The following is a 13,786-nucleotide window of genomic DNA, read 5'->3' as shown; positions in this document are numbered from 1 at the left end:
GTCATCCTGACTGGGCAGGGCTGCAATTACTAAAATTTATGTATCAAGCATTTATTCCTGGGTTGAATAAATAAATGATCTGCTAGCAGATCATAATGATCATAAATGATCTGCTAGCAATGGTGTGATAAAGGTTCTGTCAGCAATTATATTATAGGGATTTATAATGCAGAACTAAAACAGTGCATCTTGGTCACTAAAATAACTCCAGAGTCAGACTTTGGATCAAGTTATCATAACCAAGCAGCTGACTAATGCCCACAAAAATATCTGTATGCATGGGAGTCATCTCTGTGTAAGCTGGTCGGGTAATTGCTTGTCTAGGGTTCTTTTAGCTTGTAAGTATCTCTATAGAACGTATGGGTACTTGGTTATGTGAACACACATTTCTGTGTGCAGGTGCTCTAAACAAACACATGAACATCAATGCATAAGTGTGCAAGTTTTTTAGGCCAAAAAAAAGCCATTAGATTGTAAAGAAGCATATATTCTTAAGGCTGAGTTAGAAGTTAATCTAGTACTCCACAGTAAATCCCAGTAACAGAAATGCTGACAGTACTTTAAATGTAATAGTGTTAAGAGACATCATTTACAGGACTTTTTCTTAGTCAGCTGCCTGTGTTTGAAAATGTGCTTTCATAAGATTTTCCAAAAAGGAATATATTTCCTATTGTTTCAATTAAATTGCTGGGTTCTTTAACCAGCTGATGATTTCCCCAATACCTATGTTCTCATATTCCAAATGTGAACTCCATGGCTGACAGATGGAATCTCAGCTTTTATTCTTGATATCCCTCCCTGAGTTCTGTCAACTCTTAATGTGGCTTTGGTGCATATAACTTGTTGTAAATTACAGGATCTCACAACAATAATAATTTGAAAATGGAAAGGAAAAACATGTTTAGTTAATGCTCTGCTAGTTGATGCAAATGTAGGGCAGGTAGGGTTACTTTGCAGGAATATCAAGCATTTTCAGTGTAAGTGCCTTTCTTTACGATCTGCCAGGGCTGAAAGAGCAATCCCAAACACATTCCAGTGCATCTTGTTACTCATCAAGGTAGAACAACCCTCCTGGAGTTCCAAATGGTAATTGGATTTTTACGGAGCCTGCCAAATTAAAATTGCCTGCTTCAAAATATAAAACTTGAGCAAAAAACAGGATGGGAAATTTTGAGTTCCCGCTGACAACATATTCTTATCTCATCATGCTACCATAGAGGGTCTTTGGTACGTGACATAAGAAATGACTCCCTTGATGCTGTAACTGTGCTATTAATAGACACAATTTGATATATTGATAGACACAGTGTGTGAATACATCAAAAATCTATGTCTGCAAACTAACATTTTATTATAAAAGATCATGCAGACTATGTTGGTGATACTGGAATTAAATTAGAGCTGAATTTGATCCAAATGCTGTTGTCATGTTTGACAACTGGATTATAAGAGTTAATAATAAAAACAGTAAGTAAAGCAAAAACCAATCTCAAGGGATGACAATTATTAAAAAAATATAGCACTGAACCCTTGCCTGAAAGACACTGGCTGATTTTAGAACATTTCTAATGTTAAAACAATACTTAGCTCCTGAAGTTGAGTTTGATGTCAGTATTCTGTTGTCATTTATATGTAAATAAACATTTGCATGTGTTTATATATATAAAAACAACATCTGTGTTCATGAAGAGCAGTTCTGCATAAAGTTTTTCACCTTCGCTATATTGTACACAGTAGATTAGGTGATCTGTATCTATTATAGCATCATTTAAATAGCAAATAACAATTAAACAACAAAACATTTCTTCTTTCAAACTTGAAATAATTCAAAACCAGTCCCAACCTCATGAAAACTGCATTAGTCCACTAAAGGTCATGACTTTATTTTGACTTACAATGACTGAAGTTTTGGTCTCAGAGCCATTAGTTATACATTTACAAGCAATACATTTCCTTTTCTCTGTATGCTATGGTTCATGTTTTTCATGTGCAACTATAATTACAAAATGAGCCGTGATTTTCAGAAATAGGAATCTAAACCAGCAGTCCCAGAATCTCTTAACTGATTCATTTGGTCCTACTGGAGGCTCAGCATCTTTGAAGAACACATTTTTACTGCCTAAAATCAGGAAAGCACTTACCCTTATGTTTAAATCTAACACATTTGAATTCTCTTCTGAGTAGAGATGCTTTCCAGAAGTGAGAGACTTAAGATCCTATCCAGAGATCTCACAATCTAATTTTAGGCACAAAGCTTGTATGTATGTATATATCTCCATACTTTATCATAATAGAAATGCTCTTGCTGAGCTGAGATTTTCAACTATTAAAATCAATAGGACTGTTTACAGCAACTCTGATTGCTCATGATTCTTATAACAGAGACTTCCATCTCCACTTGGGTTTGGCATGACTGAAAACTCATATTGTAAATTCAAGCACAAAACCCAGGCCACTCTAAGTTTGGGATTTCACCTCTGCTGCCTGGACTGGAAAAATATGAAGAAATGGTAGACTGAAACTTATACATCGGGAAACAAATTTTTAGAGGTAACTTATTTTCTGACACCTAGACAAAACACCAACCACTTTCTGTTTGATACTGGGAATTTCATTCTTCGGTACAGGAAACTCATGTTTAGGTGCTGAGGCCTTCTTCCCCAGGTGCTCTTCTCTTCCCAGTTCATGACTTTTGGAGCCCTCATAACGTTTTTCCATCTGCATTTTCTCCACTGATTTCCTCCCACCTATTCCCCTCACACCTCATGTCTGGCTTAGCTCTGCTGAGAAGTAGCCAAGGATGGAGTCAAAGGCAGCTGCACTCTTCTTCTGTAACACTTAGAACCATCTTGCCATGTGTAAAGCCATCTTCAAATGTTATGTAGTATAGCTACAGATACGTAACAAGAAAAAAAGAGGAAAGAATAGATTACAAAACCTTTCTTCCAGCACTTCAGGATGGAGATTGTGATAAAGTAACCTGGAATCGAAAAGATTTAGGAATATTGCTGTTACTTTACTTTCAAATGTGTGAACGTTGAAATGAAATGCCCCATACATCACTGAGTTCGGTTATGTTGATGTTGAAAAGACCATCTGCTGCTTTTCTTACATAATAGGTGTCGGAGGTTCAGGTATCTGTGCTCCAATAGAGGCAGCAGTTTAAATATGAGTTGTGCCATTTTGCTCAAGATATAAATCCTGAAGAAATCTTGACACTGAGAAATGGAGATCAGACCATGGGCATGAAAAGACTCACTGACGGTCACAGAAAAAGTATTGCCTTGATAAAAACATTCAAGATATCTAACAGGGAAAGAGCTATAAAAATATTACACTAGGCAACTCCTAGAATTCTTAACAAAAATCAGACAATATGAAATTTATTTTTAAGATAATGTGAGCATGCTCTTAAAAACCTGTAATACTGAACTAACTTTCTGTACCTCTGCCCTTCAGTCCTCCTTGAACTATGGTCTCAGGATAAGATGCCACATAAAAGCATCTCAAAAGAATTATTTCTTCCAAAAATTTCAAAGATGGCAAGTGTAGAAAATCAAGCCATCACTGGAAAGCACCATTGGTTTTAACTGTGCAGCAGCTCTTGTGCTATATAATACAGTATCCAAAGCAAACAAATAATGGAAATGTACCAGTGAGAAGTCAAACCCGACTTTCAGGTACTGTAGTATTGCATAACATGATTTGTACTTGCATTACTCAAGGACATGCTGATGTTGAGTAATGCCCTTAGCTTACCTAAGACTCAACCTAATCATTAGTGAGCCTACAACTCCGGGAAAAAGTATGGAAAACTCCAGCATTTTAAATTTTATATTGAGATAAGAAAAAAAATTAATAAGTGAAACAGGTAGGGTGCTAGTGTCTATACAAAAATTTCTTATACTGATTATTTTTCATATGTGTGGATTATCCCGTGCAAAAATTCATGTGCTGCTTAGATGTTGAACATAAAATGGAGGAAAGAATCTTTACATGATTTTTCTCCTGTGGGCGTAAAGAGATATTTTTAACTTCAGCTACCAAACAGAACTGAGACAGAATTAGATTATACTTCCAACCAATACTTTGGTACCTTGCAAATACATGACAGCTGTGATTCTGAAAGATTTAGAACTAAGTTTGTTAATATCAGTTGTTGCTAAGAGATGCATTGCCTTTAGGAGAAGAATGAATATGCACCCACATACTAAGTGGATCGATGAACTAAAAGTCACAAACCAAATACCTGTTTATATTACAAAAGGGCCTGAACATACTTTATTGTGGAAAAAAAATCAGCATTATTGCACTTTGGATTCATAATGAGTTTTGTTGACTTGCCTCCTCAGAGAAGGTGTACTCAGTGATGACATTTTTAAAAATGAAGAATGACTGAAAATCACATTGAAGACTGCATCTCAATGTCTTTCTTGCAGGAGACTTAAGAAATTACACCATTAAACCATACATTTTTAGTATCTAGTCTTTTTTGAATGATACTGCAAATTCTAAAGAAGTTTGAGCCTCACTGACAAAACGCTTGCAGTGGAAGATAGATACCAGATGTTTTCATATAGTTATGAGTATTGCAGTTACTCTTAACTGTTTTGTACAGCTATGAGTATTGCATCGTTATTATCATCATTTTAACACCTGCCTCTTCTTTATTGCTAGTTAATGTATTCTTCGGTTTCACTTACCTCTGCTTGATGCAGTACACTGAATTTCCACACTTCTCTCTAGACTTTTTTCGTATTTCCTAACCTATGTCCATAATTTACTTCTTGTTTGAGATATAATTTTGTTGACAGATTTTTTTCCATGTTTGTACTGCTCTCTAAAAAGAAGATCTTACTTGACCTCTTTTTAGCACACTTCACTGATAGACCACCTATGTTGAGGGGATATCTGAGTTAGTGGGGGTAAATTACATAGATGGCAAGGTCTGAAAAGACAACAAAGTTCTGCCAGCAAAAAGCACTGTAAAAATGATTATCCATTTTCTGAGTCTTCTTCTTAATGAGCTTTTGTTGGGTCTTCTGGGGAAAACAAAAAAACATTACAAAAAAGGAGGAGTTTTAGACCATGTAAAACTGTTCTTTAGAAAAAGACCATCCTCACTAAGTGAGACAAAGTAGTTGCAGCAACGAGTACTCTGGGACTAAAGCACAACTGAGCTGGACACCCTATAAAAGTTTGAATACTTGCCAGTGCCAGAATAAACTTTTCTGATATCAAATAAGCAAAAGTCCCTCTGTGATGATTATACATAAGATACATTACAGGTAGATAAACATTACTCTAGCATATGCATGGAAAATTTAAGGCAAAAAATGAAGTAGCTTGTGCAAGGCCCCAAAGATCAGCAGTGCTGACATTTCTAATAAAATTCAAGTAACTCTTAATTCCCAGTCTGTATTCACTGCATGACTATCCTAATGGTTTTTGCTGTTGTATGAATGAAACTGCTTTTTCTCCTTGGAGAGAGTCATTATTTTGAAACAATCCTCCCTTTCCCCCCTACCTGTTAATTATCTCTTGGGGGAAAAAGTGAAACTCCAGCTGTGGGAACATAGATAGGGCTGTCCCTTGTTCTAAGAAAATCGCTTCAGGAAAAGGATTGGTGAACAGTTATGAAACTGCAAAGTGGATCCTGACCTGCTGCAGAGTCACTCCGTTGCATGTCTCAGCAGATAAGCTATGGAAAGCAACAAAATACAGCTTCTCGTGCCCAAAGAGCAGATGGTCCCAGATAACTCCCAACAGCAGACACTGTAATGAACCACTACTTCCTACATCAACACTGCTAACATTTTTCACTAAACAACTTTTCCCCTCTGACGTGGCTAGTTCAAGGACTCAAATATCTAAAGACTGGATTTTGCTGCAGTTGGGTTGACCTTCTGGAAGTGGCCTGCGTGTCAAAATATCACATGTAATAGTTGAAATACACACATCTTTGCATGTGGAAAAGAACACATTAAAATTCCGGCCAATGATGACTTACAAACTGGATGTAAAGTACAGAAAAAAACATACAGAAAGACTCTGTGGGTAGAAACTTGAGGGTAACTGCTCAATGTGCTTTTTCTGAAGCATCAAAAATATGAGAGAATTCTTAGCTGAACCATATTGCAGTCACACTATTATCGTGCCTTCAGCTGAACTGCTTCAAGCGGAAAACTGGAAGATCTTGTAAACTAAGCAAGGTTATCTTGGGTCAACCCCTGAATAGAAAATGTATGTGCTGCCACACCTGGTGCTGGCAATTCATTAGACTGCTTCTCAGTGGGCCTGAAGGAAGAACATAGCTGGTTGTTAGATGATGCTTCTTGCTGCAAACACCTTCTTTTGGGCGAGACCGATAACAAGGTTGTGACAATTTGTTGTCCTTAAATATCATGCAATGCATCTTATGGATGGATATAGCTTTTATACACAGTTGGAAGGAGAGAAGCAGAGTATATCTCAGGGTGTCATGTAACTGCACGGACTGCAACAGCACTCCGGCTGAGGGAATTTTTCAGCTCTTTTTGGAGCTCTTTGTTCTGCATCCTATCTTTCCAACTGCTTTTTCCATCCGCAGAGAAAAGATGGGAGAAGAAAGCCCAAACTGATAATGTGTAGTAACAGCTATCACTGTTCGTTCCCGGTATGATATTCTTATTACACATTGTAAGTGCCTGTAAAAAGCACTCCACTGCCTGAAAATATCAAGACTTGGATTAATCCTACCGGCATTAATTAATTAATTTTAGGCATTTAGAACCACTAAGGGCAATGGAAATGGGCACCTCTAGTCTATCCACAGCCTGAAATGCTCTTTGAGACAACTGTACAGTTAACTTACGAGTTTTAGAGGATGACTACTATGGCCTTCCAAAGAAAGAATAAAACACTCTTTGTTTTCCCAGGACGAGTGAGTGGCTAAATATTAAGCTGACTGAATCTGGCATCTGAATGCATGATAAGAACATGAGAACTGAATGTGAAAAAGATCTTGTACTTTTAGTTCAGGCCAGGTATTTTGTCCTCATGCCCACGTGAATTCCTCCTGCAAACAAGTGCTTTGCTGTTACCTTGAGCTCCCTGCTTCTTACATTCATGTTTACTCTTTCATAAATTATAAGCACTTTGAGACAGGAACAATTACTTTTTGTTATTATGGCCTCCGACAAGCCTTTTCACTGCCAGTATCGTGCTGCCAGTAACTAATGGCATTTCCAGCCTCAGCACTTCATGAACCACAAGATTTCAGACCCTGGGTCCTCGGCTAGCAGGGCTTGTTGAGCTCTGCGGGCTCCTCGAGCACCGGCGCGTGCCCTCCTGCGCCCGGCGGGGTGTTGGGAGCTCCATGCGAGCCAGGTGGCTACAACAGTCCCTGTCCTTCGTGCGCGTGGGCTCGGCAGCGGCAACTCCTTCCAGAGGCCTCTTGCGGGAAGAGCTACGCAAACACAGGGAGCGCGAGTCCGTGACCGCGAGTGGCCGGTCTAGTGCAATGCACGTTATTCTGTTTGTTGACATCCTGTTGGCTTTAGAGTTAATAATTCACCTCTCATGTTCCGTTTTTTGAACAAGGTCTTTATTTGCATGGCGCCGGGTTGATTAATCACGTTATCTGCAACCGTTTCGAACTACTGTCTCCCAGCCCCCGCGGCGGGTGAAGCCGTGACCGTTACACACGTTACTCACGACAACGGTGGAAGGCCCGCCGGCCCTCTCCCCTAGCACGAGGGTCTTTATTACCTATAAAACCAGAGCAAGCTTGCAGGCCGGGCAGAGGAAGGCGCGGGGAGGCGGCGAGGCCCGAGCGCGGGGGTCGCGGCGCCTCAGCGGTTAACGGCAAGATGGCGCCGCCCCGCCTTCGCCCCGCCCCCCGTGCTCGGCCCCCGCGCGGCGGCTGGGCCGGGCCGGGCCGGGCTGCGCCGCTGTCGCGCGGTGATGACTCACCGCCAGGGGCGCGGTGCGGCGCGCGGCTCGGGGGCGGCGGGCGCGGCGCGGGCGGCGCTGCTGCTGGCGGCGAAGATGGCCGGCGTTGCAGACGCCGCTGCCTCCGCCGCCGCGCCGGGCAGCGGCGGGGAAGGACGGCGCGGCGGCGCCCCGGAGCAGCAGGACAGCGGCCGGGGGGAGCCGAAAACTCTCTGGGGGAGCGGCGAGCCGCGGCCGCCCGCCGCCGGCCCGGGGCAGCCGTCTCCGCAGCAGCGAACGGAGACGCTGGGCTTCTACGAGAGCGACCGGGGCAGGAAGAAGAAGCGGAGCCTGTCGGGTGAGGGGCGGCGGCGGGGCGGAGGTGCCTCCTCCCGCGTGCCGGGGCGGGTGGAGGGCAGCGAGGGCCCCCGGGCCGGGTCGGCGGCCCCCCGCGGGAGACCGGGGCGGCCGGGGCGGTGTTGCCCGGGCCGGGCGGCGCCTCGGGGGCGCGCCGCCAGCGCCGGCTCCTCGCCTCGCCGATCGCCCCGGCCCGGCCCGGCCCGAGGGGCCGGGCCGGGCCGGGGCGATCGACGAGGCTGAGGGAGCCGCGGCCGCCCGCCCGCTCGTGCAAACTTCGGTGAGCGACTTCAAAAAGTGCGCCGGGACCCGGCGGGCCTGGGGAGCGGCGGCGTTCAGCCGCTGCGGTAGCGGGGGCGGGCGGGCGGGGAGCTTCCCCGCCGGCTGCGCTGCCTCTTCTCTCCCTGCCCTTCGGCTTAGTCGGCGAACCCGGCCGTGTCAGCGGAGTGAAGCCCCTCAGGGCGGCTGGTTGCGCCCCTTTACTCCAGGCGGGCGTGTTCCCGAGGGAGACCGTGGGCAGCGCGGTCCCCGCGCCCTGTCAGGCAGTAGGCTGCCTGGCGGTCGTCGGGGGGGGGAGGGGGGGGGCGTTAAACAACACGGGCATCATCCATCGCAGCGTTACAGGCTGAAGTTGAAAGTCGGGTTGTCAGGTCCGATACCTCCCAAGAAGTGAGTGACTGCAGCGAGCGCGTCGCACAGCGGTTTCTGGTGGGAGCGGAGCGGTTCAGCCCTGGGCCCCGTGTTTCCTGAGCCCCCCCGGGCCGGGAGGGCTGCGGGCTCGCTTAACTTTCTTGCCGAAGCGTGAGAAACGCTTCATCGTCTTCGCGGTTCTCGCTGTGTACGAGCACCTACGAGTGCCATAGTCTCTGCCTCCAGTACTGAAAATAACGGTCCTGTTAGAGCCTTGAAGTTGTATGCAGGGTATTAGAAGTCTTTTAAACTAAATGTAGTTTGCTACCTGAGGATTTTATAGGGAAAAGTAAGGGAAAATGTCACGGCCGTTGATATCAGTCTGCACCTATATTTACATTCACACTTGAACTGGTTATTTCGGGTATCTACAAAGTAATTTTTGAAAACGGCCCTGCTTCTTTTATAAAAATTGTCACTGAGGGTGGCAGGGTTGATTTAGTGTTGGTAAGGTTCTATATAACTTTATTAGCACCATATTCTTAATTGAGTGGCTTGCTGAAAATCTGCAGAGTGCTCAAAGTGATGTTCGCATTTTCAGGCTTTCTGCCTCAGTGTTGGCTTGAATGCGATACCGCAGGTCTTATCAAATAGAAAAAAAGAAAAATTAGGAATTAGGACTTAATTTAAAATAATCTGCCAACAATTGAATGCTTTCCTTCTGAATTTGACAGGTGCTGTGTCTGCTTCTGACGTGTTACATGTCATAGGACATGCAGCATCGTTGACTGCGGTTCTGTGGTGTTGACGAAACTGATGTAATTTCCGTAGTTTTAAGGAATTGGCTTGATTGTAGTATTATGAATTGCATTGTGGTGAAAACAAGAATGGTCAAGATATATACTGATGTGCCTGAAAGGCAGCTGAACAAATAACTTTATAAAAAGTAAGGAAATTGTTATTGGCGAGGGTGGAATTCCTAACTATGATCCAGCAATTGATTTTAAATTAAAATAGTTAAAAATCATTGGCGCTCTCTGACTCTTCAGGACAGAAAAACATTAGAACAACAGGCTTCTTCGTAGAGCAACTAAAAGTTCTAACTCATCTAATAGTAGCAATATGTTAAATAGGAAATAGAAGTAGGGCTTATTCCTGATGGTAAAGCAGGAGCGGTACTGTACAGAGAAGTCGTTAGAGGAGAAGGAAATACTTTAAAAAAAATATAGTGCTGTTTTAGTCTCGATTGATTTATTTGAGTGTTTATGGAAGAAGTGTGCATTTAGGATTGACAGGAGTAAAGTGAGTGCCTGGAATTGTTGCATTTAAGATTAAAGTTACAATTATATACCAGTAGAAACTTACTGAGGTGCAGTGCATTTTGCATTTGCACAAATTTTCCTTTCCATTTCTAGTTAATGGTTATCCTTTGTGTAGCTATGCACTGAAGTATGACTTGGGTAAATCATTATCATTTTACCTTGAAGGAATTAGTGTCCTTTTATGTTTTGAAGATGCTTGTGTTTTTCTGTACTGAGGTGGGGAGATAAATGAGAATACCTAAAGCATTAAGAGTATGCTATCTGAACAATTTAAACTTAGGCCACAGTCTAAAACTTTCTGACTGCAAAGGAGGGAAATTTGAAGTAGGGAAGGAATTTGAAGTAGGAATTAGAGTGTTTACTTGTTTTTAAAGGAAAATGATGCTTTGATAGCAGAATTAAGCCATTTTTCAAATGATTTATTACTCTGTCCTGCCTTGGTGTCTCATGCTGTTCTTTTGCTTACTGTGTTTTTTCTACAGGGTCAGCCACTGATCTGTTTTCACAGCTGGCACAGAACTAGGGCTGATGCTGGGTGGCAGTAAGTGCTCAGAAAGGAGGTGGCTGAGCGACTGTGCGCTTCAGTGCATTCCCGTTTTGCAGTCACAGTCTGCAGCTTGTGTATTGATCAGCCTCAGTCATGAGGAGTGATTCTCTCTTAACTAGGGCATGAAAGTCTAGTCAGGTGGAGGAAATGTAAAATGATTTGTTTTTCAACAGTAGGCCCGTGAATGGGTTTGTGTGAGGTAGGAAGGAATGGAAACAAATAGCTCATTAGTTGGAACCATAGAATATCTCAAGTTGGAAGGGACCCCATAAATTACTCCATGGTGGTTGCCCATTTGCATATATATATTTCGCAGGAAACTTGTTGTTTGAGGTGCATTATCTTTAAGTTAGAGAAGGTTGGTTATCTGAGGTGGAAGAAAATACACCTGAGCAGTCAACAGAGTAGTGAATTTGTGTGTTTATACCTAAGGTTATCTTTTCTGACTTTTTAAGCAAGAAAGAATTGGGAAAACCAAGAAAGTCGGAAGTGATAGTGTTACAAAAGACGACTGTAGAAAACAAGTTTGCAAGAGATCTGAACAACGATTTAGCGATATCATCTTCTGCGTTACTTCACTGGAATGAACTTTGATTGAACCTTTACTTGTAAATATTAGGTTTTTTACTACTCATTAAACTATGTGTTGGTTTTGTTTGTTTTAAAATAAATACCTTTAAGGTTTACAGTGGCTTTGGCCTACTTACTAGAAGTGGATCAGTAACTACAGATATAAATCATCAAAATCACTGTCCAAACAAGCTCATACAGGGAAAAACTGTTCAGTTCAAGTAGTTTAAAGCAAATAATTATTTATTAACAATACATAATTAACCAGCAGTCAGTGAATTATATAGCTGTGATCAGTATCAGCAACATGATAAATCACAATGCTAGACATACATAGAATGTTAATATACCACCGCAAACTTCAAAATGCCCATTTGTAATCCCCACAAGTTCTAATCACAGTCAATACACATGCCCTCTACCCAAGACAGTGTAGGTTATAAGCACACCCTGCCTCTTCTGCTTCTTTTATACTTCTGTTTGAGCTGATTCTTTCTTTGCTTTAAAACTCTTTGTAATTTTCTGGCTACTCTTCCAATTAATGGTCTTCTTCATCTTCAATGTGGTGAATATCGAGAAGCCACTGTCTCAGACAGTTTTGGGTGAACTCTTCACATGTAGCATCTATACTTGCATTCCTCTCTTTACAGCTGTTATCTAGGCTGTTTTACTAAGGGTGTGTTACGCAGTCTCTTCCTCCTCCCCCAAAATGTGGAACATTGTACCATGCAAGGTCCACACACACCCCAGTAGTCACTAAGGCTTTGGCTAAAATCTGAATTTACTATTTGTGAGCATGTTCTTGTGTCATGATAAATGCTCTGTAGCTTTTCCCCTATCTGTCCAGATAAGTGATTTCCATCTTTTGGATGTTGTGTGAACACTGAGAGTTTCTGTTTTTAAATGCCAATAATAACCAGAAATGTTGAACTTTATTGTAGTGTTCTGTCACTTCTGAAGTGTTACCAGGAGGTGGTAATGTCAGACCTTGTCAGTGAGTGTCAAAGCTTAAGCTCAACCTCCTTGTGCTGACAGCCTGAATTTTCATAATTATAATTTCATATTTTATTTCCTTTTGCAAGACTGCTCTGCACAAAGTCTTTTTTAGAAGCCATATGGGTTGACTAAACATGGGTCAGTCAGCCTTTGGCTTATTTACCTACAGCCATTAAAATACAGAAGACCTGTATGTGCTTGATGGCTTTTTGGTCTTGAAAGAGTTCGGTCTGATCATCAAATGATCAGCATGCTTGTACTGTTTGTGCATTGAATCACTTGGGATCATGTATCATCAGTGTTTTGATCTTGCAGAAAGTCGTTCTTTATTTTAAAGAACAAGCTCCGAGTGTTGCTGAGGGAGAAAACAGCTTCTAAGAAGTCTTGAAGTAGAGCTTAGTAAATTTAGGAGGACTGTCAGTACATTAAGTATTAGATCCACTCAGCATACTGCATTCAGTGTAGCTGCTTTGAGTAATGTTTTGGAGAAGTGGGATGTCTGATGACAGTGGTTGGCTGGGAAAAGTAGCTTGTTTTGTTTGTTGAGAGGCAACAGGGAAATGGGAGAGCATAGGACTTGCTTCTCATATAGGTCCTTCCATACCAAGTTATTTGACATTCTGGTTATGATCAGCAGAAACCTTCTGGGTTAGGTGTGATGTAAATGAAACATGTAGCAAGCAATGAAAGCATAGCAGTCTTCTCACTCTTTGGAGATCTTGCCTGAAGTATCTTCTGCTTATGTGTGTTCCTGAATGTAGATCTTTCATTGCTGAGATTCATCAGTGCTGAGCTAACAAGAGGTTACTTCCTTGAACACAATGAAGCAAAATACACAGAGCGGAGAGAGAGAGTATACACGTGCATGCGGATACCAAAAGAACTGGAAAAGGTGAAGTATACTTCAAGATTTGCATTAAATTATTTAAAGAAGTATTTATTATTCAAACACTTTTGCTACTAAAAAATAATTAAAACAGCTGTAATGATTACTTTTCAGTGTTAGTAAGTTAAACGTTTGTGGTTTGGGGGTTTTTGCCTATGTTTGCTTGTTGCTGTTGGCAATTCATGTTATCAGCAGGGATGGACATGACTAACTTTCAAGTGCAGATGACAAATTAAAATATAAAGATGTCACTGATCCTTAAAGGAACAGTCAAGCAAAAGAAAACTTTTTACAGCAAAATGTAATTTTACATTAAAAAAAAAAGCTTTAAAGATTTTTCTGGTCTAAAATGATTTGAGGGTGGGAAGATTTCACTCCTTTAAAAAATGGTGATGGATGACTTTCTGTCTAAGGTTTTTGAGTTAATTTTCATAGTATTCTGCTTTGCTTCTTGCCAGTGTTTACCACATCTTTCCTCTCCGTCCTGGTGCTATGGCCCTTCCTGAGGCATTCCTGCCACCTCCCTTATGACAGTTTAGATATAATTTTGGCCCTGCAGTGAGCCAA

The 13,786-nt window shown here is 41.9% G+C and overlaps 1 protein-coding gene across 4 annotated transcripts in view; it reads left to right on the top strand.

Annotated features, from left to right (window-relative positions):
- The first annotated feature begins 7,974 nt into the window (after window positions 1-7,974).
- TAPT1 (transmembrane anterior posterior transformation 1) overlaps window positions 7,975-13,786 on the top strand; it is a 50,166-nt gene continuing 44,354 nt past the window's right edge. Inside the window, exons 1-2 of one of the 4 annotated variants that reach the window (XM_075023410.1) lie at window positions 7,975-8,269; window positions 13,095-13,225. In XM_075023410.1, the coding sequence (XP_074879511.1) occupies window positions 8,029-8,269; window positions 13,095-13,225 (372 nt within the window). In that variant the 5' untranslated portion in view covers window positions 7,975-8,028. Of the gene's footprint in view, window positions 8,270-13,094; window positions 13,226-13,786 lie in introns of those variants that run through there. The other 3 variants (XM_075023420.1, XM_075023430.1, XM_075023439.1) reach the window with 3 other exon arrangements.

This window comes from Buteo buteo, chromosome 1, assembly GCF_964188355.1.
Source record: "Buteo buteo chromosome 1, bButBut1.hap1.1, whole genome shotgun sequence".
Lineage (NCBI taxonomy): Eukaryota > Metazoa > Chordata > Aves > Accipitriformes > Accipitridae > Buteo > Buteo buteo.
The sequence above is the reverse complement of the archived record's forward strand: the minus strand, read 5'-3'. Positions and strand labels throughout refer to the sequence as shown.